This window comes from Zalophus californianus, chromosome 2, assembly GCF_009762305.2.
Source record: "Zalophus californianus isolate mZalCal1 chromosome 2, mZalCal1.pri.v2, whole genome shotgun sequence".
NCBI classification, from domain to species: Eukaryota; Metazoa; Chordata; class Mammalia; order Carnivora; family Otariidae; genus Zalophus; species Zalophus californianus.
In genome coordinates, this window is record NC_045596.1 from 125,291,310 (window position 1) to 125,318,842 (window position 27,533).

Sequence of the window (27,533 nt, forward strand, 5' to 3'; positions counted from 1 at the left end):
TCAGAGCAGAAATCAATGAACTAGAAACCAAAAGAACAGTAGAACAGATCAACGACACTAGCAGCTGGTTCTTTGAAACAATTAACAAGACTGATAAACCCCTGGCCAGACTTATCAAAAAGAAAAGAGAAATGACCCAAATCAACAAAATCATGAATGAAAGAGGAGAGATCACAACCAACATCAAAGAAATACAAACAATTCTAAGAACATATTATGAGCAACTCTATGCCAGCAAATTAGATAACCTGGAAGAAATGAATGCATTCCTAGAGATGTATGAACTACCAAAACTGAACCAGGAAGAAATAGAAAACCTGAACAGACCTATAACCACTAAGGAAATTGAAGCAGTCATCAAACTCTCCCAACAAATAAAAAGCCCAGGGCCAGATGGCTTCCCAGGGGAATTCTACTAAACATTTAAAGAAGAATTAATACCTATTCTTCTGAAACTCTTCCAAGAAATAGAAATGGAGGGAAAACTTCCAAACTCATTTTATGAGGCCACCATTACCTTGATCCCCAAACCAGACAAAGACCCCATCAAAAAGGAGAATTACAGACCAGTATCCTTGATGAACATGGCTGCAAAAATTCTCACCAAAATATTAGCCAATAGGATCCAACCGTACATTGAAAGGCTTATTCACCATGACCAAGTGGGATTTATCCCTGGGCTGCAAGGTTGGTTCAACATCTGCAAATCAGTCAATGTGATACAATACATTAACAAAAGAAAGAACAAGAATCATATGATCCTCTCAAAAGATGCAGAAAAAGCATTTGACGAAGTACAGTATCCTTTCTTGATCAAAACTCTTCAGAGTATAGGCATAGAGGGTACATACCTCAATATCATAAAAGCCATCCAGAAAAACCTACAGCAAATATCATTCTCAATGGGGAAAAACTGAGAGCTTTCCCCCTAAGGTCAGGAACACGGCAGGGATGTCCACTATCACCACTGCTATTCAATATAGTATTAGAAGTCCTAGCCACAGCAATCAGACAACAAAAAGAAATAAAAGGCATCCAAATCGGAAAAGAAGAAGTCAAACTCTCACTCTTTGCAGATGGTATGATACTTTATGTGGAAAACCCAAAAGAGTCCACCCCAAAACTGCTAGAACTCATACAGGAATTCAGTAAAGTGGCAGGATATTAAATCAATGCACAGAAATCAGTGGCATTCCTATACACAAACAAGACAGAAGAAAGAGAAATTAAGGAGTCGATCCCATTTACAATTGTACCCAAAACCATAAGATACCTAGGAATAAATCTAACCAAAGAGGCAAAGAATTTGTACTCAGAAAACTATAAAACACTCATGAAAGAAATTGAGGAAGACACAAAGAAATGGAAAAATATTCCATACACATGGATTGGAAGAACCAATATTGTGAAGATGTCAGTGGTACCTAGAGCAATCTACACATTCAATGCAATCCCCATCAAAATACCATCCACTTTTTTCAAGGAAATGGAAGAAGTAATCCTAAAATTTGTATGGAACCAGAAAAGTCCCCGAATAGCCAGAGGAATGTTGAAAAAGAAAAGCAAAGCTGGCGCATCACAATTCCGGATTTCCAGCTCTATTACAAAGCTGTCATCATCAAGACAGTATGATACTGGCACAGTAACAGACACATAGATCAATGTAACATAATTGCCCAGAAATGGACCCTTAACTCTATGGTCAACTAATCTTTGAAAAAGCAGGAAAGAATGTCCAATGGAAAAAAGACAGTCTCTTCATCAAATGGTGTTGGGAAAACTGGACAGCCACATGCAGAAGAATGAAACTGGACCATTTCCTTATACCACACACAAAAATAGACTCAAAATGGTTGAAAGACCTAAATGTGAGACAGGAGTCCATCAACATCCTAAAGGAGAACACAGGCAGCAACCTCTTTGACCTCGGCCACAGCAACTTCTTCCTAGAAACATTGCCAAAGGCAAGGGAAGCAAGAGCAAAGATGAACTATTGGGACCTCATCAAGATAAAAAGCTTTTGCACAGCAAATGAAACAGTCAACAAAACCAAAAGACAATCGACAGAATGGGAGAAGATATTTGCAAATAACATACCAGATAAAGGGCTAGTATCCAAAATCTACAAAGAACTTATCAAACTCAACACCCAAAGAACAATGATCCAATCAAGAAATGAGCAGAAGACATGAACAGACATTTTTCCAAAGAAGACATCCAAATGGCCAACAGGCACATGAAAAAGTGTTCAACATCGCTTGGTATGAGGGAAATCCAAATCAAAACCTCAATGAGATACCACCTCATGCCAGTCAGAATGACTAAAATTAACAAGTCAGGAAACAACAGATGTTGGTGGGGATGCAAAGAAAGGGGAACCCTCCTACACTGTTGGTGGGAATGCAAGCTGGTGCAACCACTCTGGAAAACAGTATGGAGGTTCCTCAAAAAGTTGAAAATAGAGCTACCATAGGATCCAGCAATTGCACTACTGGGTATTTACCCCAAAGATACAAATGTAGGGATCCGAAGGGGTACATGCACCCTGATGTTTAGAGCAACAATGTCCACAATATCCAAACTATGGAGAGTCAAGATGTCCAACGACAGATGAATGGATAAAGAAGAAGTGGTATATATATATACAATGGAATATTATGCAGCCATCAAAAGGAATGAGATCTTGCCATTTGCAACGATGTGGATGGAACTGGAGGGTGTTATGCTGAGCGAAATAAGTCAATCGGAGAAAGACATGTATCATATGACCTCACTGAATGAGGAATTCTTAACCTCAGGAAACAAACTGAGTGTTGCTGGAGTCAGGGGAGGGGTGGGAGGGATGGGGTGGCTGGGTGATAGACATTGGGGAGGGTATGTGCTATGGTGAGCGCTGTGAATTGTGTAAGACTGTTGAATCACAGATCTGTACCTCTGGAACAAATAATGCAATATATGTTAAGAAAAAAAAAAGAAGAAGATAGCAGGAGGGGAAGAATGAAGGGGAGTAAGTCAGAGGGGGAGATGAACCATGAGAGATGATGGACTCTGAAAAACAAACTGAGGGTTCTAGAGGGGAGGGGGGTGGGGGGATGGGTTAGCCTGGTGATGGGCATTAAAAGAGGGCACGTTCGGCATGGAGCACTGGGTGTTTTGCACAAACAATGAATCATGGAACACTACATCAAAAACTAATGATTAACATAATAAAAAATTTAAAAAATAAAAAATAAAGAAATACAAGAGAGATGAGGGTATGGCTAGACAGAAAGGTTCATGGTTTTGGTTTATGAGAGGACGAGGCATGCCTCACCCCACCCCCTTCTCACTCTGACTAGAAGAGCCAAGCTGGGCTTTGTCCCTTCAAAGTGTCTCCAGCCTGCCACATGGAAGGAGTAAATACATGCTGCTCTGCACTACAAGGTTTAGTTAGAAGGCAGGTGCTGCTCTGTGCAGGGAGCAGGAAAGGAAGGGTCGCTGCTGTCAAGTTCTGTCTATGGCTAGGAGATGAATTTAATTCTGGGAGAGGATTAACAAGCCACAGGGCTATTTATCCAGAGCCATATTCTCCCATCAGCTTTCTTTGTAACAAAAGGAATATTTTAATCTCCATTTGTCCAATTCCTGTGTCTTATTCTTCAATTCGATCGGTTCTAAATTCAGAAGGGAAAAAGGCAATATTACTCATAACCCTGGACTCACCCCCTCCCCCCACCAAGAAAACCCTGCAATATCTATATTTTTTTGAGAGAGAGAGAAAGGGAAAGTAATCTGTGCTAAACTAAAAGCGTCATGAGGGCAGGGACCACAGTACACATTATCTGATTATTAAGGAGGAGCTTAATAAAACTTCTGAATAAACATATAAGGAAATGAAAGTTGAAACAATTGGCCCTATTGATCATGCTTCTGCACTCATTATAACAAAGAAAATTATTTTTTTACATGATGTCTAGAATTGAAACTTATTTTTGGAAGGACATTGTATTAGTTCTATATGACCATTGTAACAAATTACTGAAAACTTGGTGGCTTAAAACAACAGAAATTTATCCTCTCACAGTTTTGGAGGCCAGAAGTCCAAAATCAAGGTGTCAGCAGAACTGTACTCCTTCAAAGTTTCTACAGGCAAATCCATTCCTTTCCTGTCTCAGCCTCTGGGAGCTGCCAGCAGTCCTGGGCCTGTGGACACATCTTTCCAATCCTGCCTCCATAGTTACGTCATGTCTCCTTTTCTGTGTGTCCATAATCTCCCTCTGGTTTTCTCATACAAAGATACTTGTGTGGCATTTAGGACCCACTGGGATAATCTAGGATAATCTCTTTAGCTCAAGACCCTTCACCTAATCACATCTGCAAAGATCCCTTTTTCCAAATTAAGGGAGAACATTTATAGGTTTTAGGAATTATGGGATGTGATATGTTTAAGCAGCTATGATTCACCCTGTTATGCACACCTTAAGTGGAATTTTTCCTACAATGACAGGATAAAGGTGTTTGCCTGAGACTACCAGTGAAAACCAACAGAAAACCAAATTACCTTAAACAAATAGAAGAAACTGAATAAATAGTGAAAGTTGAGATTTGGATCCAGGGAGTTGAACTCCCAAGTTCTGAGCCACTAAACTATACTGCCTTCTCCAAAGGGATGAGATCACCGATTCACATAAATTGGAAATTCCAGGTAAAGTCTGTCTTCAGTAAAGCTTGGGTCAGAGGCTTAAACAGTGTCATCAAGGCTTATTTATCTGCATCATTCAGCTCACTCTTCCACATTGACCCTATTTTAGAATTCGTGCTGTTTTCTCAGGTATCTGCAAGCTCACATCATCTTTGCTGGTTTAAGCCCAATCACTCCGCCCATCACTGTGGTCAGGAGAATAAACTCATCTCTCTGGCTGTGCCTGAACCACATGCGGAGGCTGGGGCTGGGGGAAGTGGGCGACGGCGACCGCCCTTTCCAAACTACACAGAGTGGGAGGGAGTGTTTCTCCAAAGTCAAATCTGAGCACTGCAACCAGAGGTAAGGTTAAAGGATGCTGAGAAGCCAAAAACAACAAAGGTTCTATAAGGTTTTCACTGCAAATAGGAAACCGTTTCTAGGAAGCAGCTGCTCTCATTTTGGTTCCCCAGAGAAGCTCGTATTACATTACTTGTACAGAAAGCTTATGTACAAATGACTTAGGAAAAACCCTAGCCCACTGTAAAATATTTCACTAGCCTCAGCTCTTCTCTGCTTATGTTCCTGGTCCAAAGCAAAACGTGGAACAAATATGTTTAATCATAAAACCCCTGCAAGTCACTACTTTATCCTGATTTGTTATTCCCCAAATTATCCTCTGGGTAATAAAATAATAGAAGGCAGATGGTAAAAAGAATGCCTTTTAATTGCCTCTAAATCCTTTATAATATTTGATAATTTTAAAAGTTAAGATACTATTGCTTTATTAAGAGTTAATGAAGTTCATGACTACTTCAATGTAGTAAACCACGTTATTACAGAAGCAATGAGTCTCCTGTCTCAGAGTCCCTGCCCTGCATCTTTCTCTTTTAGAACTTACCAGGTCAGCATAAAAAAAGAAAAAGTATAAGGAAGAAAGAACTGTGTTCAAGACATATGTCACTCAGATATATAATTTGCTAATCTTAATTCTGTTTAAGTTCCTTTTTCAAGAGCATAGGTAAGCAAAACAAAATTACTGGCAAGAAATAGGAAGAAACATAGCAATCTAAACCAGAAAGAAACTAAGAGAAGCAGAGAAGTAGTTGCAAAATTCTGTGATTATCCCAAATTTATTCCCTCATTTAGAAATTCCTCAAGTAGGAATACTTAAAATCACTAAAACATAAAATAGAAGATTTTATATACATTGTTGATCAAAAAAATCTGTTTGGTAAGTTTTTACCACTCAGCAAAAAAATAAATAAACATAGCACAAAGTCATTTTTCCTCATAGATTTCTCCAGTGCTTTCTAGCCACGTAGTTATTTTAAAGCATTATTAAAATTCATTATGCCTTCGTTTTATATTTAAAGGAAGATTTGTGTTTGGAAACCAAAGAATACATATGCACGTGCACACACACACACACACATCTACTCCTTTCTAAACTGGTTAAGGAACAATCCAGTATTGAACCTAAATATAGTTGCTTGACATGAATACCAGGAAATCTCACTGGGTTTAATTAAAATCTGTTTTTAAATTTAAATGACTCAAATTACACTTAAGTATTTTTTGTTCCCAAGTGGATACATAAATAGATGAATATTATATATTATGTGATATCTACAATCTAATATTTAATATATATTAAAGAAACAGATTTTTACATGTAATTTCTAATTATCAAGATCTATAAATTGTTGGCAGCTTGACAATAGAAACTGGTTAAGTAGTACTGTAGATGTCTATATGCTCAAAGAAGAAATCATTTTTTTTCTAATTTTGCTCTATTAAGAAAAATATGGACATGTATTATATGTAAGCACAAAGAGAATATTTACTAAAAATATTTGATATTATAATTGTTACAGTGTATTTTTAAAGTTGATATCCTTGGATCAAATTCAAGGAATGTTTGGCCTGTTCTCATATATATGTTTAGCTTATAGCAGATAATGCAACCGATTTGTCAGTGCAGCGTGAGAAAAGGTACATATATCATAGACACAGGACTCACTTTTCTTTCTAATGTCACAAACTTTAATCAAGTTCTGGAATTAATACCACTGATATCTTAGATCATGCTTCCATTCACACTGAAGTGAATATTGGGAATATGTTTAAAAAACAGATCCAAGTTACAGACTTAATATACACTTCTTGAGATAAGAACTTTGAGAAATGAATTCCAATTTTAATTCAAATATAAACTGTAAGATCAGCATTTCACAGCTGTCTGAGTGGGACACATGCAAAGGCTCCCAGTAAAATGCCTCTGACTTCAACAGAGCCTATAATAGGATTTTTGGGAGGACCGCTGTCCTCCTTGTGCTCTTGATAAAACCTTGACTCCTTTCTCACAGCCCTGACCCCCAACATCCTTGGCCTCCTGAATACAAACCACTAAAGAAAACAATCCCCAAACAGAGACTACCATTAGAACAAATTACCACCTTCTATAAAAGACCCTCAGAACTAGTCTTCTCACTCTCTTTGCTGTTGACCTTAATCTCTACAGACCCTCACTCTTTCATCCTTCCTTAAATCACCTCCCCAAACTCTTCACTGTACCCTAAGAAACCCCAGATCTTTCATCAGCTAAAGTGATATTCTAGCTATGTTCTCACTCTAACCACCCTTATTTTTCTAAGGGCACAACTTCTTCAACAGCTCTCTGAAAGGGTAACTATTCTTCTCTTCTACCCTTTCCATACTCCAGGGCTATGATAAAGTCAAATTCTTCCTTTATCCTTATTGACACTTCTCAACTATTTCTCTTTTCTCTTAACAAAAAAAAAAAAAAAGGAGGGGGGTATATTTTTTACAGCAAATTATCATTTCATAGTCCAAGCACTTCCACACTTTCCCAGACTATGATTATTTAACCTTTTTCCTCACTCTTCAAAACTCAATACTTCCCATTCCATCCTCAAGTGAAGACCTCACTTCTAATTGCACTGGAAAAAAAAAAAAAAATAGTAGTAATCCTTCCACCTACCAATCATCCTGTGTCTGTGCCCATGGCCCTGTCTTCCTTCTAGGACAATGGATAAGCTTTCCTTGCTGTCTAAGGGATTCCTCCTACTTGACTGAAATGTGGGTAACATGGGGCACCTGGGTGGCTCAGTCGGTTAAGCATCTGACTCTTGGTTTCAGCTCAGGTCATGATCTCAGGGTCGCGGGATAGAGCCCCACTTTGGGTTCCATGCTCAGCTGGGAGTCTGCTTAAGATTCTCCTTCTACCTCTGCCCCTCCCCACCTCTCATGCATGCTCTCTCTATCCCTCTCTAAAATAAATAAATAAATAAATCCTGAAAAAATTTAAAAAAAAGAACTATGCGTAACATATTTCACACACTCCTGATTTCCCCCCTAGCTGTTTATTTCCACTTCCTTTGCTGGGTACCCCTCTTCTTGCCCTCTAAATGTTGGCAACCGCCAGGACTTAGTCCTTGGATTTTTTTTTTCCACCTGCATTTATTTCTTAGATGATCTTATCTAAGTCAATGATTGTAAATAAAATTGATATCTATGTTGTTCAACACAGTAACCACTTGCCAACTGTAGGGGCTTAGCACTTGAAATGTGGCTAGTCCAAGTTCTAAAATATACACTGGATTTGAGGGATTAGTATGAAAAAAACTATAAAATACAATTTCAGATTAGCTATTTTCGATATATTAGGTTAAATAAATCTATTAAAATTAACTTTCCAGGGCACCTGGGTGGCTCAGTCAGTTAAGCATCTGCCTTCAGCTCAGGTCATGATCTCTGGGTCCTGGGACTGAGTCCCACATCGGCCTTCCTGCTCAGCCGGGAGTCTGCTTCTCTCTCTCTCTATCCCTCTGCCCTTCCCTCCTCGTTCTCTCTCTCTCTCTCTCAAATAAATAAAATCTTTTTAAAAATTTAAATTAAATTAAATTAATTTTCCTGTTTAAGTTTGTTTGTTTGTTTAATCTCTATTCCCAGTGTGGGACTTGAACTCACAGCCCCAAGATCAAGAGTCACATGCTCAAGGGGCGAGGTGCCCCTTGCCTGTTTCTATTTAATTTTTAATGTGGCCACTAGAACATTCTCAATCACATCTGTGGTTCATATTATATTTATATTAGACAATACTGATCTGTACCTGAGTGACTTCAACCTTTCTTTCCTTTGAGCCCATACTTACATTACACACTACCTATTTGACACCTTCATTTGTGTATAATTGGCATATTAAACATAATGTGTCCAACTCTCAACTCTAGTTTTCTGCCCATTGAAAACTACATGTTCCTCTCCTCCGTGTCTCAGGAAATGGCAATTCCTATCTTCCAGTTCATCAGGTCTAAAGTCTAAGAATCATCCTTCCTTGACTTTCTTTCCCTCATACTCCACACCCAGTCTTTCAGCAAGTACTGACAACTCACTATCAAAATATTTTTAAGAGAGTATTTTAAGGAAGAAAGAAAACAAGAAAGAAAGGGCTAATCTAAGAATCCTTTTTGAGTTGACCATCACTCTAAAAAACTGTTTGGGACATTCTGAGAAGCTTTATAGAGTGTAACTGAGACCCTTCTGCCCAGGGAAAGAAAGGAAGAAACAGTTATCCATTGGCTCTTATCCTCCCTTCCTGGTGGCTCATGTGTCAGTGTTGAGCCCATTCCTATTGGTGTCCCAAGCCAGGAAGGCATCAGGGAAGCCTGGAGAAGGAAGCAGCCTCTACATCAGAAGCTGGAATAAGAAGTGAGTCTGAGAGGATTTCAAGTGGTGTATGAAAGGTATTTGCCACAACTCTCAGAACAGTCCATGAGCATCTCTTCCCAACTCGCATATTCGGTGATGTAACATTGGTAGCTTGAAATTGGCTACTTCAGAGTATTTACACCATGGAAACTGGCAAAGCTATAAATCAGGCTTCCTCCCTCTTACCCACCATAGCCAGTTATTAAACATTCGCTAGCACCGCACTGACTACAAGTTCCGTTTTTCAGAGAGCTACAGTTTACCCCTCTCCTGCTCCCTCTCAGAACTGCAGCCACATTAGTTCTTTTTGTACTTCTTTGAAATCACTTCTGTGCTTCCCTCCTTTGGGCCATTGCAGATGGTTTTCCCATGGCCTAGAACTCCAAGCAGGAATTACTTCTTGACTGAGTAATTTCTCTACATCTTTCATAGCTTACAATTGTCATTGCCTCTGGAAAGCCTTTGCTGACCCCCAGTCCAGGTCCCATTCATTTGTCAACTACTTTTAACTGCATATAAGTGATTATTTAATTGATACCTGTTTCTCCAGCTAGACTGCAAATTCCACAAGGGAGCAAGTCATCACCATTTTTCTCACTTTTGCATTCCACATACTGAGTTTGTACATTTACTGAATATCTCAACAAAAATTTTTCAATCAACAGTTATTAAAAGCACTTTTACCATTCTCCCATGGGTGGAATTGCAATTGTTTTAAGAGTATTAGAAGAGTCCTTAAACTTGAAAATGGGGGCGGGGGACCATGTTGAGAGGACAACACAAGATATTTTTTGAATGGGCATCACTGCCACCTATAATCCATTGATATAAACCCCCAGTCACGTAGCTCTACCTAACTGTGAGGGACATGAGAAAGGTACGTTAGCCAAGTGCCCAAGAAGAAAGGATATAGTAATAAGTTTGATAAACTAGCCAGTCTCTGCCACAGTCAGCCCTTTTGGACATCAAATATCTATCCATTTTTATTTCCTGACAAATCACACTCTTCCTCCCCGCAAAGGAGGACCTAGAATTCAACCTAAGTACACATCCAGCTCAGAGTCCAGGATCTCTGGCTGTTTGCAGTCTTCCCCATCAGGTCCAGGTGTGGCTCCTTCTGGCCAGGTAATAATGTGTACCAAACATAAAAATTATTTCCACCTTTCCCCAGAAGCACACAACATTCAGTAGTGGGGCAGGTACAGAATAACCTCAGGAAAAACTCCCTTAGTGAAAGGAAAAAAGAGAAGACACATAGCAATCACCATACCAAAGAAGTTATAGAATCTGCTGGGGAGTCACTGAGAAGCCCCTTACCCTGGAGGTGGCGAAGCTCTTTGAGTATACAGTGATTCTGTTCTGGGAGTAAACTCCCATATTCATTTTTTTAGTGGCCCCTGGATCCACTCTGGGAAGTTTTTTCCCTGCTTGTTGGCCATATCTTGCTATTATCCTCCTTCAGAACTGTAAAGCTTTTGTGGGTCACTTCCAAATAAAGCCTCCTTATTTTACTTTTGAATATTCAATTAAACCAAGGTTCATGGTTTTCACTGGCAATAAAAGTCTCTAAAATATTTGGTAGATTTTTAAATCTATTTTCTTCTAATTAATTCTTCAAGCCAATAACCACATTGAACGTGTTTTTTTTTTTTTTAAGCATAGTTTTAAATTTTCTTTTTATCTTCACTTCTTCACCCCTTGTCTTAGTCTTTCAACTTAGTAAGTGCCTGGAGGTGATCTGAGATAATGGGCTGGGTTAGGAAGGACATAGCCTTAATCTGATTTTTGCTGCATTGATAAGTCTTAGACATTTGTTCAAAACCAAGGACCCAGATACCTGGTATGACTATGCCCTTTCATTTCTGCTTGCAAACCAGCCAATGCTTTTGTTAGTTCATCTCTTTTTTATAACTTCCCAAAGGCAGCCAGAACCACCAACATATTTCAATAATGCTATTTCCCAACTTCATCACCTAGAACAACAAAGCTCAGTAGATACATGGTCTAGATTCCAACTGGTTTCTGGCGGCAGTTTTACCATTACATAAGATACATCTCCAACCCTTTAATATGCCGTATCTGTTTCCATGCTGCCACTTAGGACAAACCACTATGCCAGTGAATCCCACAGCTCTTTCCCTGTGTCTTATGTTCCATCCATTGTTGACCAAATCTAGATAACTCTACCTCTCAAATATCTCTAAAATCTCTCCCCTCTGTTCTGTCCCCAGGGTTGCTACCTTAATTCAAGTAATCCTTTCTCATATAAATTAGTCCCCTCATTGGTAGACACTGTGCCTCCAAAAGTCACCACATCTCATCTCTGCTCCCAGAAATGTTCTAAAATGCCAATGTGATCACTGCAACTTCTCATTAAAACATCTGGATGGTTCCCATTGCTTTAAGGCTAAAATTCAAAGTTCTCCAATATCTAATCTCATCTCTAATTACTCTTCAATCCTCATTTCAGTTATGTAAAATAATTTTAGCTCCTGCAAATATATCACTATCACTTTCTCGGATATCCATTATCATGTAGAAGTTAGACCATTGGACCAGATAGAACTTTTCTTCTTTCTTGAGTAAACTTATTCATCCTTCAAAATGTACCAAAGACTTTATTTTTTTTTAAGATTTTATTTATTTATTTGACAGAGAGACAAAGCGAGAAAGAACATAAGCAGGGGAGTGGGAGAGGGAGAAACAGGCTTCCTGCTGAGCAGGGAGCCCGATGCAGGGCTAGACCCCAGGACCCTGAGATCATGACCTGAGCCGAAGGCAGACGCTTAACGACTGAGCCACCCAGGCGTCCCTGTACCAAAGACTTTAAATCTCCTAGGAATACATCCCTGATTACTATATCTGAATTAGGTATCTTTCCTACTGATTTCAAAGCAGAAAGCTTGTTTTTAATTACAGTATGGGTCACACTATAATTACATATATCAAGTTTAAACTTCTTGAGGACGAACAGCATATCTTTTGTCTCTATACATCTCACATACACCAAGTAAATATTGGTTGAACAAATGCATGACCCCCACAATTATGGCACGGCGGTGACCCCCAACATCAATCTTCAATCTCCACCTGTCTCTTTTCTCTTAACTGCCAGATCTTCAATTCCAACTTCCTGATGACTCTCTCCATATGCGTGTCTACTTAGCAGATCTAAAATTGAATCCATTATCTTTCCCATCCCCTTCTCCACCTGCCTAAAATCCATCTGTCCTCTGAATTCTGATCTCAACTTAATGATGTCTATCTACCCAGTTTTCCAGTCTAGACACTTCAATGTCTTTCTTTAGGAATTCTTTGGTCAGGTGAGTTAGTGATAGGTTAAAAACAGCAAGCAGAGTTCTTTTCTGCAGCATTTCATACAGCTTTCAATATGTTAATGCTCAATATGAATCTCAACCAGTAAATGCATTTTCTTAAACTTACCTAACTAGAGATCCCTTTTGCTGAGATGAATCCCTCAGAACTAGTATTCAGAAGACTACACTTTGAGAAACGCTGCTGTAAACCCCTCTCCACCTTCTTCCCTGCCCTCAGGCTTGAAGCCACCAGTCACCAGCGGCTTTCTATTATACACAGGTTCAAATCCTCGGCCTATTATATTCTCTTCTAAATCTAGCCTCGCTCACCTTCCTAACCTCACTTCTTATCACATCTCTCCTTTCCCAAAACGCATCACATTCTTGCTTCCTTCAGAGCTTTAATATTTTCCTCCCATGGCTCAAAATGGCCTCTTCTTTTCCAACCCTACATTTAACAAACTTCTCCTTAAAACCCCTTCCTAATGAGATCTCTTCTTTTTTTTTTTTTTTAAGATTTTATTTATTCATTTGAGACAGAGAAATACAGAGAGAGAGCATGAGCAGGGGGAGAGGCAGAGGGAGAGGGAAAAGCAGACTTCCCCGACGATCTGAGATCCCGATGAGGGGCTCGATTCCAGGACCTGAAGATCATGACCTGGAGATGCTTAACTATCTGAGCTACCCAGGCACCCCTACTGAGATCTCTTCTGAGAAACTTTCATTCTGGCACTTGGTTGGTTACTCTTCAATGTCTCCATAATGCTTTGCACTTACCTCTAGTACAGCATATTCACAGACAGCTTGCCTACCCTATCTATCCCGCTCAACAATAGAATTCAAAGCCATAAACTTCTCACTGCTTTATTAACTGTGAACTACACAGTCTGAGGTCTTATATTAGAAGAAATATCACTCTGTTGGAAGACGTGGCTAAGCAATTTTGTCCCAGTAAATTCCTCGTGCCCATTAGCATACTCTCTCCTCTCAATTTCTGGTGGCCCCAGAGCTTCATAACTCTTTTAATCATGGCTCCCCACCTTCCACTGCTAAGAGTTAAAGTGTGGGCTTTTGTTTCAACAAGGAAATTCCATTAAAAGCACACCAGAAGCAAACAGTTTTGCCTGTTGGTTTACTGAACCTCTTTGCTACACCAAAAACTTACCTTTTGCAATCAGATCCATAGAGTCCTTGAATTTTTCCTTTACACTAAAAATGTATGGCTCCTTGAAAGAAGTTCGTTGTGAGGGCTCCTTAAAATGTTCACTTTTGAACAGGTGTTTGGGAAAACAAATACATTTGTGTGCTGTCCGAAATTCTTGGACCACATCAAGTGTTTCCTTTTCTTTAATCTCCAAAGGTATGAATTTGCCAGATTTTGGTTTTTGATGTTTATTTTTAAAAACATTTATAGAAGTACCTTGAACTTTTTTCTGTGAGTAAAACAAAAATAAATTTAATAAAATTTAATTTTAATATTAACCATATAATAAAATTATACATTTTATTAATAAGTTAATAAAATTATATCCACTAAATGCATTTTACAACATACCTTACTATATAAGATATTTACTAGAAAGCATATGACAGTAATCAGGTAAAGCAGATGCTATCCTTTATAGTTCTCCAAAAGCCCTTAACAAGAATGAGGGTTATACTCCACTTAAAATAAAAATGTAAATTCTCCAATAGTAATTTTCTCCTCATATGTGATATTTTCAAATACAACTTTAAAGTCCATTTTAAAATAGAAGTTTTCAAATAGTAAGCATATAAAAATTTAATAATTTTCAAGTATCTTTTAAGCATTTTCAAATGTCCATAAAATGCTAACACTCTCAAACCTCTTTCCGTTGAATGGAAGAAATTATAGCTCATACACGGAAATAGGTTCTCAAGAAAAGTATATTAATAATCAGATATGTATTTCAGATCCTTTCAATCACTTAATTCCTTCTTAATTTTGACTACCTTGAGTAATAGAAAAATAATACAGCCCCAGGTCTCTGACAGGTAATTATCCAAACAATTATAATTGTTCTATTCTAGACATTCTCTTGGTCCATAGATAGAGCTATAGTTCCCTGCCCTCGTCACTCCCCTCCAAAAAAAAGTTGCCAACTCAAGACATCAATAAGGAGGTTTTAATATGCTAGTACTATGTTCTGCCAAGCAACCAAAGATGGAAGAGTATACTCTTATGATTGGATAAAATTCTTTAAAAAGTCACGTACATGTATCTGAAGTACATCTATCTAACTCTTTAGACTGTGAAGTTTTCATCCCATGTGCCTACTAGTGAGATCAATATAATTTAAAATTATTTTTAATTGGCTAGAGGAAAAACTTAAGCAGTGTTAACAGTGTTGATTAGAAAATTAAAACCACCTATGACCAGTCGCAGCCTAGAGGACCATTCAAATGAAACATGTAACAATTATAATCCCCCTCCCCTACACCATAAGCATTGAAAAATATTTAAAATCGTATCTAAAATTCAGTTTTTTAAAAAAAAGTATTGGGGCGCTAAACAGGGAGTCTGCTTCTCCCTCTGACCCTACCCCCTCTTGTGCTCATGCGCTCTCTTTCTCAAATAAATAAAATCCTTAAAAAAAATGTTTTAAAGTATTCAAAAGGGGATGGTATAGTGTGGCACACAGTAAGTCATCTTAAGATCCCCTTTCGTCACCTATCTTCCCAAAGACCCATTTGTCACAATAGCAGCTGCTCTCCCAAATTTCCCATCTCCTCTGGAGATGCTTTCCTCTAAAATTTCATCCTGTAGTGACTCTCCTATCTCTTTGCTGACCCATTCCCTTACACTCCTTCTCACCTTCCAAATCTATGCCATTCAGCAAATATTTATTGAACCAGCCACAAAGCTTGTTGCTGGAGATGCAACAGTCAAAAAGAGTCACTGCCCTCAAGGAACAATCAGACTGGTAAACGGCTCTAATGCAAGATGATATGAAAGAAGATACAAGGAAGCATGCCATGCTGGGGGCACACAGCTCATGGCATATTTCCTAGTTTAGCTTTATCTAATAGTGTTTAAAAACAGATATTTATTTGAGATATGTAATTCAAATATTTCTGTGATAATTCATCAAAACATTAAAAATTGGATTAAATGTGCAAATATACAGGTAATTAAATAATCTGTATACCTATAAAAATCTTATTTTTAAATGCAATCTAAAATCAATTTTTATAGCTAGTAAAGATTTCATTTATCTCTTCTATTCAGAATCTATTAGGGTTCATGCAACCATTTGGAACAATCATTGTAGTATACAAAAACAGTTATTAGTTTCCTGAAAAATAAGTTAGATAAAGCCAGAGCATTAACCTCATTTATTTTCTCATAATGTTGGGCAATGAGAGTTTTCGCTTCTTGAAAAAAATCTTGCTTGGTGATCTCTAATACAGGACCTAAAACAGAAACACAAAATGTTTTATTTTTTTAATGTAATTAATGTACTTTCTTAATCACAAATGGCAAAACTATGAGATTAAAATTTGGGCAGTGATGATTCTTGCAGAACATTATAAAAGATAAGTGTTCCAAGTGGACGTTAACAGTGGATGCAAAAGAAGTATGTAATACTCCTTCAATGTAATATTTTACTTTAGAAAACATCAGCTTACAATGGTGAGAGTGATAAGGTAGATTATCCTAATTTATTAAAGTCTAGGGGAAAAGATACAAATGTAGGGATCCGAAGGGGTACATGCACCCAGATGTTTATAGCAGCAATGTCCACAATAGCCAAACTGTGGAAAGAGCCAAGATGTCCAACGACAGATGAATGGATAAAGAAGATGTGGTATATATATACAATGGAATATTATGCAGCCATCAAAAGGAATGAAATCTTGCCATTTGCAACGACGTGGATGGAACTGGAGGGTATTATACTGAGCGAAATAAGTCAATCAGAGAAAGACCTGTATCATATGACCTCACTGATATGAGGAATTCTTAATCTCAGGAAACAAACAGGTTTGCTGGAGTGGTAGGGGGTGGGAGGGATGGGGTGCCTGGGTCATAGACATTGGGGTGGGTATGTGCTATGGTGAGTGCTGTGAATTGTGTAAGACTGTGGAATCACAGACCTGTACCTCTGAAACAAATAATACATTATATGTTATAAAAAAAAAAAGAAGAAGAAGATAGCAGGAGGGGAAGAATGAAGGGGGGGGAAATCGGAGGGGGAGATGAACCATGAGAGACTATGGACTCTGAAAAACAAACTGAGGGCTCTAGAGGGGAGGGGGGTGGGGGGATGCGTTAGCCTGGTGATGAGTATTAAAGAGGGCAAGTTCTGCATGGAGCACTGGGTGTTATACGCAAACAATGAATCAAGGAACACTACATCAAAAACTAATGATGTAATGTATGGTGCTTAACATAATATAATAATAAAAAAATAAAAATAAAAAAGTCTAGGGGAACCAATTATAGTACACAAAATTTAAATCCCCTTCAGCTTTTAAAGTTCTTTAAATGTTACTACACAGACACATAACACGACTTGGGCACAAAAATTATTAACAAATCTAAGTGTGTTTTCTATACCTGATGACTAATTCATATGGCTGTACATTTCTTTACAAATATTTACCTTCCAACTAGTTAAAATTATAACTGCAAAATAAACTCAATAGGTTTATTAGGTAGGAATAGCATTGACATAAAAAATACACATCTACAAATGGATAACATTATAATAACTCTAATCCCATTTATATTTTCTTAAGATTCTTACTCCTTTTATCCCAAGCTATGTATAGAATTCTATAGCATGGACTACGTCATTCTCATTTAGTCTTGTCTAAGTTTTTCTCCTGATATATTTCCTTCATTATTAGCTGATTCTGACTTTTAGAAGTGTTTCTTGGCTTCTTCTTCTTAACCTGGACTCAGTAAAGTTTAAATATATTACCAAATTATTGATTCAAATTGGCTTTTCAATCTAGCCAGTGTGATCCCCATTCCTGTAACTCTACCTCCTTTAGTACTCAGGATCAAGATTTTCTCTCTTCTTTTCACCCTCTCATATTTTAAGCAATTAAAAAATTCATCTTGGGCGCCTGGGTGGTTTAGTCAGTTAAGTGTCTGCCTTCGGCTCAGGTCATGATCTCTGGGTCTTGGGACCGAGTCCTGAGTTGGGCTCCCTGCTCAGCGGGGAGTCTGCTTGTCCCTCTCCCTCTGCCCCTCTGCCCCCCGCTCATGCTCTTTCTCTCTCTCCCCCTCCCTCTCTCTCTCTTTCAAGTAAATAAATAAAATCTAAAAATTAATTAATTAATTAAAAAGTCATCTTCATGCAAACCAAAATCATGAGCTACTGTCTTAGTCCATTTGGGCTGCTGTAACAAAATGCCACAGGCTGGGTGACTTACAAACAACAGACATTTATTTCTCACAATTCTGGAAGCTAGAAGTGCAAGATTAGGGTGTCAGCATGGTCAGGTGAGGGTCCTCTTCCAGGTCCCAGATATCTCATTGTATCCTCACAAGGTGGAAGGGACTAGGGAGCTCTATTGGGGCCCCTTTTATAAGAGCACTAACCCGTTGATTGAGGGATCCACCCTCTGACCTAATCACCTTCCAAAGGCTCTACCTCCTAATATCATCACCTTTTGGGGTTAGAATTTCAACATTCCAATTTTGGGGGGGCCCAAACATTCAGATCACAGCAGACACCACCGCATACTCACCAGAATGGCTAAAATTGAAAAGACTTATGACAGCCAAAATTGGTGAAGCTGTGGAGCTACTGGAACACTCATGTGTCTTTGGCAGAAATGCAAGATAAGATAATCAGCTTGGAAAAATTATAGCAATTTCTTATAAACCTAAATATGCACCTAACCTAGGACCTAGCAATCCCACTCCTAGGTATTTATCAAAGAGAATGAAACATATTTTTACAAAAGCATTGTACAGGAATGGTCCTAGAAGCTTTATTCATAAGAGTTCTAAACTCAAAACAGCCCAGATGTGTATCAACAAGAGAACAGTAAACAAACTATGGACTATTCACAAATGAAATACCACTCAGCAATAAAAAAGAATCAAGCTACTGACATACACAACATGGATGAATTTCAAAATCATTATGCAAAGTAAGCATCCTTACACACACACACACACACACACACACACACACACACACACACTACTTTATGGTTCCACTTATATGAAGTTCTAGTGCAAACACAGCTAATACATGGGAGATAGAAAAGAACAGTGATTTTTCTGGTCAGGGATGGCATGGATTGAGTGAGAAGGGAAAGGAAGGAAATTTCTGGGGTAACAGTAATGTTCTATACTCTGATGCACAGTGGATCAATCGCACAGGCATATGTAATTATTATAACTCAGTGAATATATACTGAAGATTTTGGCATTTTGTTGTCATACATTTTATATCAATAGAATAAAAAATATAAGCAAATAATGAATCCTGACTAATGATATGCATGTGGATGGATGGACACGAAATAAATCAAATGCAGTAAAATATTCATGGTAAAAACTAGGTGGTAAGTCTATGGGTATTAATTTAAAATTCGTTCAAGCTTGCTGTATGTTTGAAATTTTCATAACAAAATATTGGGGACAAGTTCTCCCTTCATTCCTTCACAAAATTTCCCCTGACTTTTCTCCATGTAGATTTCAGGGGCCACAGGCAGCTGTTAGTTTGGGGGCAATACCATCCTGAGGACTGAAGCCTGAGGGAGACCCTTGCAATAAAGGAGGAGCCACTTGGACTCTAGGCACCCCCTTGAAAGTGCTGGGTTAGGAGAAAAAGCATCTACTAAGGTGTCCCATCACTGGGCAGTGGAATTGCTGCTCTGCAATCATTCTAGAAAAAAACAACCTCTTTTCTTGCTCCCTAGCTTCTTCCCTCTTTCCACTCTCACCTATGTAAAGTATGTAAGTCATCGACAAACCCAAATCTCCCTGTCCACCCACACTTGCCTCTGTATCGCCCCACATTCAGAGCTATCTACATATTTCTAAGGATATAGATTGGTGGATTTTTTTCTTCTTTCTAATAAAAAAATACTTGTCAAGACTTCATGCACGTGCTTCAAGACGTATACATGTTCCTTGTGTAGATCACAGCACAAAGTCACATGTCAATCATTATATGGTTCACATAAATGTCACCACTCAAAGCCATATGATGCACGGTCCTCACATGGAAGAGACAGGCGTTCTGGAATGAAAACTGTTTCATCAAGTTTCAACTAAAATCTAAATCTACTTTGAGGAGGCTTCTAACCAGACCATGTGCCCCCCAGAGGAAAAGCAGTAACGTATTCTGAGGAGTGATGCCACAACCTCTCCTCTGTTTCTTCCTCTCCTGACCGTCTTTCCTCCTTTAATTCCCTTCTTCTGACTACCTCCCCTATAATTACTTATAATTACAGTATTGCCAGGTGTCATACACATGACAAACAATAAAACTTATTCATAATGAAATGATGAAGTCACTGGTTTTTGGTGAAAATGTAGCTTTATAAAAACTATCATGTCTTCATTCTAAATGAAGATCTAGTCTTCATTTATAGGCAAAGCTGACACGCAGAGGGCCCTTCCGAAGTCAGCCATGCTGGAAGCCCACCCAAGGAGCTGGTCTCCTGAGTTGTTTCCTGATTTTTTTCTACATATCTGCTGCTTTTCCCAACTTCATGCACTACTTCTTATGAGTACTGGAGACTCCTCTGAGGTCTGCCTGGTCACTCTAGTGAAATATTTGCCTTTCATCGCTACTTTCTGCTATGGACTGAAGACATGTATTCTCCCAAAATTCATATGTTGAAACCTAATGCCCAATATGATGGTATTAGGAGGAGGGCTCTGAGGGTGGAGCCCTCATGATTGAGATTAGTGCCCATTTAAGGAGCCTCCAGAGAGCTAGGTAGTCCCTTCCACCCTGTAAACCTACAGTGAGAAGACATCCGTCAGTGAGGAAGCAGGCCTCGCTGGACACCAAATCTATTGGCACCATTATCTTGGACTTCCCAGTCTCCAGAACTGTGAGAAAAAAGTTTCTTTTGCTTAAAAGCCACTCAGATTATGACATTTTGTTACAGCAGCCCAAACAAACCAAGACACTTTCATTTCAAGCTGCCAGTCCTGAGCCCTTATTGTAATTTAATGTGCTGATAAAGCTGTTGATATTTTCCCTTCTTAATTGGCCTTAGACAGAGGAGTTAAATTCCCAAGGCAGCATCTTACTTCTCTCTGGGCTCTTTGATGACCAGTGTGTCTGGTTTTCCCCATCACCAATAGCCACCTGTCACCTGTGAACTGTGGAGAAGCTACTATACACTCTAGCAATGCTAATGGCCCTCTTGGAGCCAGCAAGTAGATTCTGACTCATCAAGGTACTGCCACCATAAACCCATACAGTCAGGCAGTGAAGTTCTTGAATAGGACAAGGCCTGGGACTGTTCTTAAAGAGGCAGAGAAAGGCAGCCACCACCCGAAGAGAGCAATTTCTCACAGATCCTAAAACGGCTCCAGCTGAAGGCATGTTGACACGCTGACTCCAAGTTGGCACTTAAACCTGAGCCCTCGTTGGCATTTAAGATGCTGAGGCAGCTGTTTGGATTTTCTCCTATAACTAAAAATTAGCCTTTGAACCAAAAAGTTAAATTCTGAAGGTAGCACAAGAGCATTCATATCTCAGTGCCTTAGGAAAGGCAAATGGCTGGTGCCAGTTTGCCCCAGAAAAGAAAAGAAAAAAAAAAAAAAAACAGAAAAGGCAAAGCTAGTGTGTGCTATTTTTATAATTTCAGTTGAATATATATGTTCAACAAATGAGTCTAAAATTATGAGAAATTAAACAACTTTGATGATAAGAATCCATCCAATTAATAATCTTTGAAGCTTCTGTTTCTTTGTTCATAATCTGTTAAGTATACAAGCATTCAGCTTTTATACATTGACGTGCACATTGGAACTTCAATTATTAAGAGGAAGTTGTCAAGGTATGCTCCTTCTCTTAAAAAAAAAAAACCTGTAATTAAGGCTTTGTTTATTTGCAAATATGTACCCATAGCATATAGAGTGACTTTTAAGAGCTCTCATTCCTGAGTCACACTATTTTGGTCTTGAATTACAATTTGCTCATGAATCTTAGTTTATTGTCTTAAGCCTTCATTTTCTCATTTGTAAAATGAGGATAATAACAATAATAGTATATCTTGCACAGGGTTGTGAGGATTCAATTGGACTTGGTTACGAAGCACTTAGCACAGTGCCTGGCACATAATAAGTTTTCAATAAATATGAGCAATTATTACTGTAGTTATTGTATTATTACTATCATTGAGCTAAGCTCTTCTCCAACCATGTTTATATCATTAATTTCGTTAGTCAATCCTCATTTCTTCAGTAGCACAAAGATAAATTTCAACTTTCTAAATTGGTTTGAATAAATCTGGTATTATAGTTCTTTTTATCCAAAACTAATTAATTAACAGATTTGCAAATAATAAAATTTCATTATACTTTGAATCCTTCAAGTTAGCAACCCCCCAAAAGCAATAAAAATTATTATAAGCAATCACAAATATTTTATGATAAAGTTCATGAAGAGATTGAAAAACTTATACTACCTACATAAAACATGAGTGCAAATATTAACATTTCCATGGGGAAAGATAATGAATTTCTAATGCCAAACAATTTCACTAGGCTAAAATATTTTCTTACATTTATTTTATATTTGAAAAAAAAAACTCACTCTTCGTATATCATCAATTTAGTGGTATTATGACTGGTAGTTCATAAAACTTCAGAATTCTCTTAATGCTTTAGAGCTCTATGTAACTGCTCTAGTAAATCTGTGAAGTGAAAATACCAGAAGACCTGATTATGGAAGCTATAACAGGGAACAAGCCACTGGCCATCTCTTGATTGTATCATTGAGCAAGTCTTTTCTCCCCTAGAAAGACCTAGGGACTTGCAAACATGTGTTTTTTATAAACATAACAAAAATAACTGGCCTTACTAAGAGGCTTTCTAACCTTCCTACAAACAGGCTGCACTCTCCAGAGACTTCACAAAAATTTACTAAGGAGCTATCCTAAACAAAGATGTATGACTACATGGCTAAGGCCCTCTTTGCCTATATAGTCAAAGTAAGTGCCTGTGTGTTTGATTTCACAGGTGTTAGAAAAGCCATACCTCAGACTCAATGAGGTTTAGTATATGCTCATTAAGTACCTACTAAGTCCCAGATGCTAAGTGTGCTAAATTTGGTGCTAATTTGGTGCTAAATGTGCTGAAATAAATAGGACATTAGGTATCCCTACCTTCCAGGTATTTAGAGCCTAACTCCAGAAAAACTATTGTCAATAAAGGCCATGACATTCGGTATGATCCATATGCTATGACATAGGCCAGCATAAGTCACCAACATCCCACCAACTGCCAGCTCATGAATGTATGAATTCGCCTTTAAAGATATAAGACTTTGCATTGTATTATTAGAGACAAGGTTTAAAACAGAAATATCCCAAGAGAAATAAAACAATAAAACAGTGAATCAAATCCAGACTAAGGCAGTGGTTTTAAAACTGCGCTTTGTCAATTTCATATGCCTTCCGGGCTCTTCCATCTTTCAATCAGAGCATCTCAGACCTTATCTGTTTTACATATTTGAGCTCTTCCTAAGTTTTCATTTTGTAGGAAATATTCCTTGGCTAAAAATAACAAACATACAGCAAACGAGTGAAAAACAAACTAACAAAGGATTGAATATTACTGTGTGTGCTGAAAGATCTTCTCAAAGCAGGTTCAGAGGAAGGGCAGAGTTAGATTAAGAGCTTTAGGGATGAGGAGCAGGAGAGGGAAGCCGGAACAAAGATGGTTTAATTCATTCCAGGGAAAAGAGTTGTAGAAACTAGGAAATGGAAGGGAAGCCCTTCGAAGAGGAACCTCAAAGAAAATAGTTTATATTCAATTTCATTACACGTAAGTGAGGAAAATATAATTTGTCTAATTTCTTTTCAAAAAGAGTTCAAAAGCCAAGTGAAACCCAAATTCCAAGTGGTATATGCCTATCACCTCCTAAAACCTATATTTGACAATCATTTCCACAACACATTCTGCATTAAGACCCAACTCTTCACTTCCAATGAAACAGCATTCTGTTGAATTGTCTCTTACACACTTTTCCTCACTCCCCCACTTTCTTTATTCCTTCTTTAGCAAAGTGGCTTATTGTCTTTGCAATAATAAGGATTAATAGGTTGCCTACCTACCTGAGGGAGAATTTACAGTGCACCTCCCCTCTAAAAACAAAACAAAAAAATCTCTCTATGTTAATCTCTCTCAGAGTGGGACTCGGTTGCTAAGGAAATACAGGGGAATTTCCAGCTTTCAGGATCAAGCCTTCAAATATAATTTAAGTAATTATGGGCATGACCCAAAGGCAAAATGGAACTTAGAGAACATTCTTCCTTTCTGCCCTTTCCATCTAAAAATGTGCTGTATTACCCAAATAGAGAGTTACAGTAATCCACATGGCACTCTATTTGTAGCCTAGAATAGAAGCCCACTGGCTTGTACCATATACTGTCTGGGGTCACAAGAGCCAAGGGGAAGTTGCTTAACCAGAAAACCTTGATAATCCCAACCCTCTATTCAGCACTCTATGTTTCTCAATCAGGCTAGCTAAGCCTAAATTTAAGATTAACCGAAGTGTTGCCAAGTCTAGATCAGCTCTAAAAGAAATACAATGTGAGTCATATATGTAATTTAAAATTTTCTAGTAGTCACATTTTTAAAAATGAAAAGAGATGAAATTAATTTTAAAAACATACAGTAATTATTATAGATTTTATTTAAATTATATCCAAGTATTATCATTTCAACATTAATCAATATTAAAAATTAATGAGATACTTTACATTCTTTTTTGTTCTGTCTTCAAAATCTTGTCTTTTGTACTTATATACCTCTCAATTCAGATACTGGCCTTAGATTTTCTAAAGTATCCACTTGCAAAAATATATTCACATACTCAAGTTGTTCCAAACAGTTGTTCCAAACTGTTAAAAGTTTTCTGATGACTGAATTATCAGTTTTTTGTATTGAAATTAAAATGAATTAAAATTAAATATTCAGTTCCTTAGTTTCCCTGGTCACACTTCAAGCACTGAATAGCCATATGTGGCTAGTAGACACCATATTAGACAGCACCCTAAATTAAAACCTGCTATAGATATCTCAAATTTGGTGATATTGAAATAAAGGGAATGAGATGAATTCTTACAAGGTACACCAATAACTTTAGTGTTCTAAGGATTAATAATTAAAAGTTTCCTCAAAGCCGGTGGAGCATGAAGCATTATGCACTGAGTTGTTACGGAAATGTGATACTCACATTCTGCCTTATCAGGCATAGCCTCTGCAGCAACCATGATGGGTGGTTAGGGTGATCTTCTTTTTTGAAAGTTGGGCTCCAAGTCCCTAAACACAATTACATTAAATAATGCATTGATTATAAATACTAATTTTTAGCTATTTCTTTCTCCCACTCATAAAAAAAATTGGGTGAATTATTAACACTTGTTATACAGCACTCCTCTGCTCTAAAATCTTCCATGCCTACCCCTCCGAAAGACAGTGATAACAACAGCTAGTACTGGGTGGGGCTCTGTGGTTTACCAAGTGCTTGTATACGTATTACCTTACTGGTTCCGAACAACCTGACAGGAACTATTGTCCCACTTTTGGCAGATGTGGAAACTGGAGCTCAGAGATGTGAGACAACTTGTTGAAGTAAGCAGTTATTTCATAGCACATACAGAACTCAAATCCCCATCTTTGGGCCCGAGTCCTAAACAGGCTTCTCTGATTTCTCACTATTTTCCAAATAATATCCTGTTAATACCTGGCACGTACCTTACACATCCTTGCCTTGAGCTTACACACTTGAGCTTAGGTTGAGGCTAGCCTTCTACTCAGAATGCACTGCTCTCACATCTTTTTTTTTTTTTAAACATATGTCCTACCCATCCTTACAGCATAGGTTCAAATCCTACCTCCTTCATGATCACCCAGGCCTCTAGGGGTCTGTTCTTGTAAACACAGTAGTCATGATGTCAATGTCTCATTTGAAACTTACCAAATGCTTCTGTTTAAGGAGCAAAAAAAAAAAAAAAGAAAAGAAAAAAGAAAAAAATAGAGTGATGAATATAAATAGAAGTCCTATATTCTCAATTAAACTCCAAGTGCCTTGAAAACCAAACTATACTTCATACCAGGGGCTCCTCAACGCTGGATGTCTAGTAGAATTGCCTGGGTGGGAGGTGGTTAAAAATATATCCGTCTAGAGTGGAACCTAGGCATCTGCATTTTTTAAGTTTCCCAAAAGATTCAAACAGTCAGCTGGAGGAGCGAACCGCTGCCTTTTGCCTTGACCTTCATGTTTCCCAGCTCAGTGCATCCCATTCTGGAGGTGCTCAAAAAGGGCTGATTAATATGTTTATTGAGCTGAGCCCTTCCTCCTACATTTGAAATTATCATTACTTCCAAAGGATTATTCAAAATACATCAAATGTTGTCCCTACAGCCAGGGAATCAGTTCCACCAGTGCATACTACTGTGTGCTCACACTGCTTTATAATTGGAAATAGTAATATTAAATGCTTTACAGAGTCTCATGGAGCCTCTTGTTCTAAAACTCTAGGTATAATTTTCAGTTAGCTGACTAGAGCACCAAACTGTAGTGAAGTGTTCAAGACCTGTTAAATAATTTGGGGATTATTTGAGTAAATCCACAAGCCGTGGCTCAGTGGGTTAAGCGTCTGCCTTCGGCTTAGGTCATGATCCTCGAGTCCTGGGATGGAGCCCCGCATGGGGCTCCCTGCTCGGCGGGAAGCCTGCTTCTCCTTCTGACCCTCCCTCCTCTCATGCTTTCTCTCTCTCTCTCTCAAATAAATAGATAAAATCTTTAAAAAAAAATCCACCAACCATCATGGCCCTGTGGAAGTCATGACTCTATAGCCACATGCTCTTAGATAAAAGGCTACGACACTTTCCCTCAACTTCTACCCAGAGGGAGTAAAATTTTATAGTTACAGTTTTAAAATAACAAATCTGGAACATCCAAAAATGATTAATTCTCAAGTTGTCAGCATTATACCATGGGCAAGAGCACCAACCATGTACCTCATCTGCCTGGTTCTACAAATGAACTGGGACAAATTAAAATACTGCACCTCTCTTAGCAATTAACTATCAGAACTCATCTTCTGGTCTCGCTTAATTACTGTCTTCTTTTCATTTAAATATGAGAAGAAAATAAAGGTATTTTGTGCTGTCATTTTCTTGTTTTAATCTCCATAGAAATGGACTCTTCTCTGGGGCGTTTGGCTCCTCCACCTTAATTCAGTGTGCCAGGAGTGTCAGCCTGCATTAAATTGGCTGGCAAGCAAGACATCCCACAGCCCTTTTAATGCACAAAACTAGCCAAGCATCCTAAAGGGGTGCTGGCATGGTAATGCCCCCGCAAACCGAGGTGATAGAGGATGCTGAGACAGGAGCTGGGGGTGGAGGAAGCCCTGGAGGATGGAATTACTTAAAGATAAGCAGCACACTGACATGGAGTATCAGCAGATAGAATCCCTCTCCACTTTACATCCCCAGCAGACAGTTAGGAAACGCTGAGTCCCTCCTGATACGTTGATCGACTAATAAGTGCAAATCTAGTGTCTGGGTTGTACAAGGGGTATGCCATCTATTTTGGAAGAAAAGGCAAAGACGTAAGTCAAAATTTTAAATAAAA

The 27,533-nt window shown here is 38.2% G+C and overlaps 1 protein-coding gene across 3 annotated transcripts in view; it reads right to left on the minus strand.

Moving 5' to 3' along the window:
* Positions 1–27,533, minus strand: part of IQCM (IQ motif containing M) — a 453,243-nt gene that overhangs the window by 343,264 nt on the left and 82,446 nt on the right. For all 3 annotated transcript variants that reach the window (XM_027599769.1, XM_027599770.2, XM_027599768.2), the window contains exons 3-5: positions 25,128–25,213; positions 16,064–16,146; positions 13,877–14,144 (exon numbers count right to left, since the gene is read on the minus strand). In XM_027599769.1, coding sequence (XP_027455570.1) covers positions 13,877–14,144; positions 16,064–16,146; positions 25,128–25,164 — 388 coding nt within the window. In that variant the 5' untranslated portion in view covers positions 25,165–25,213. The remainder of the gene's footprint in view (positions 1–13,876; positions 14,145–16,063; positions 16,147–25,127; positions 25,214–27,533) is intronic.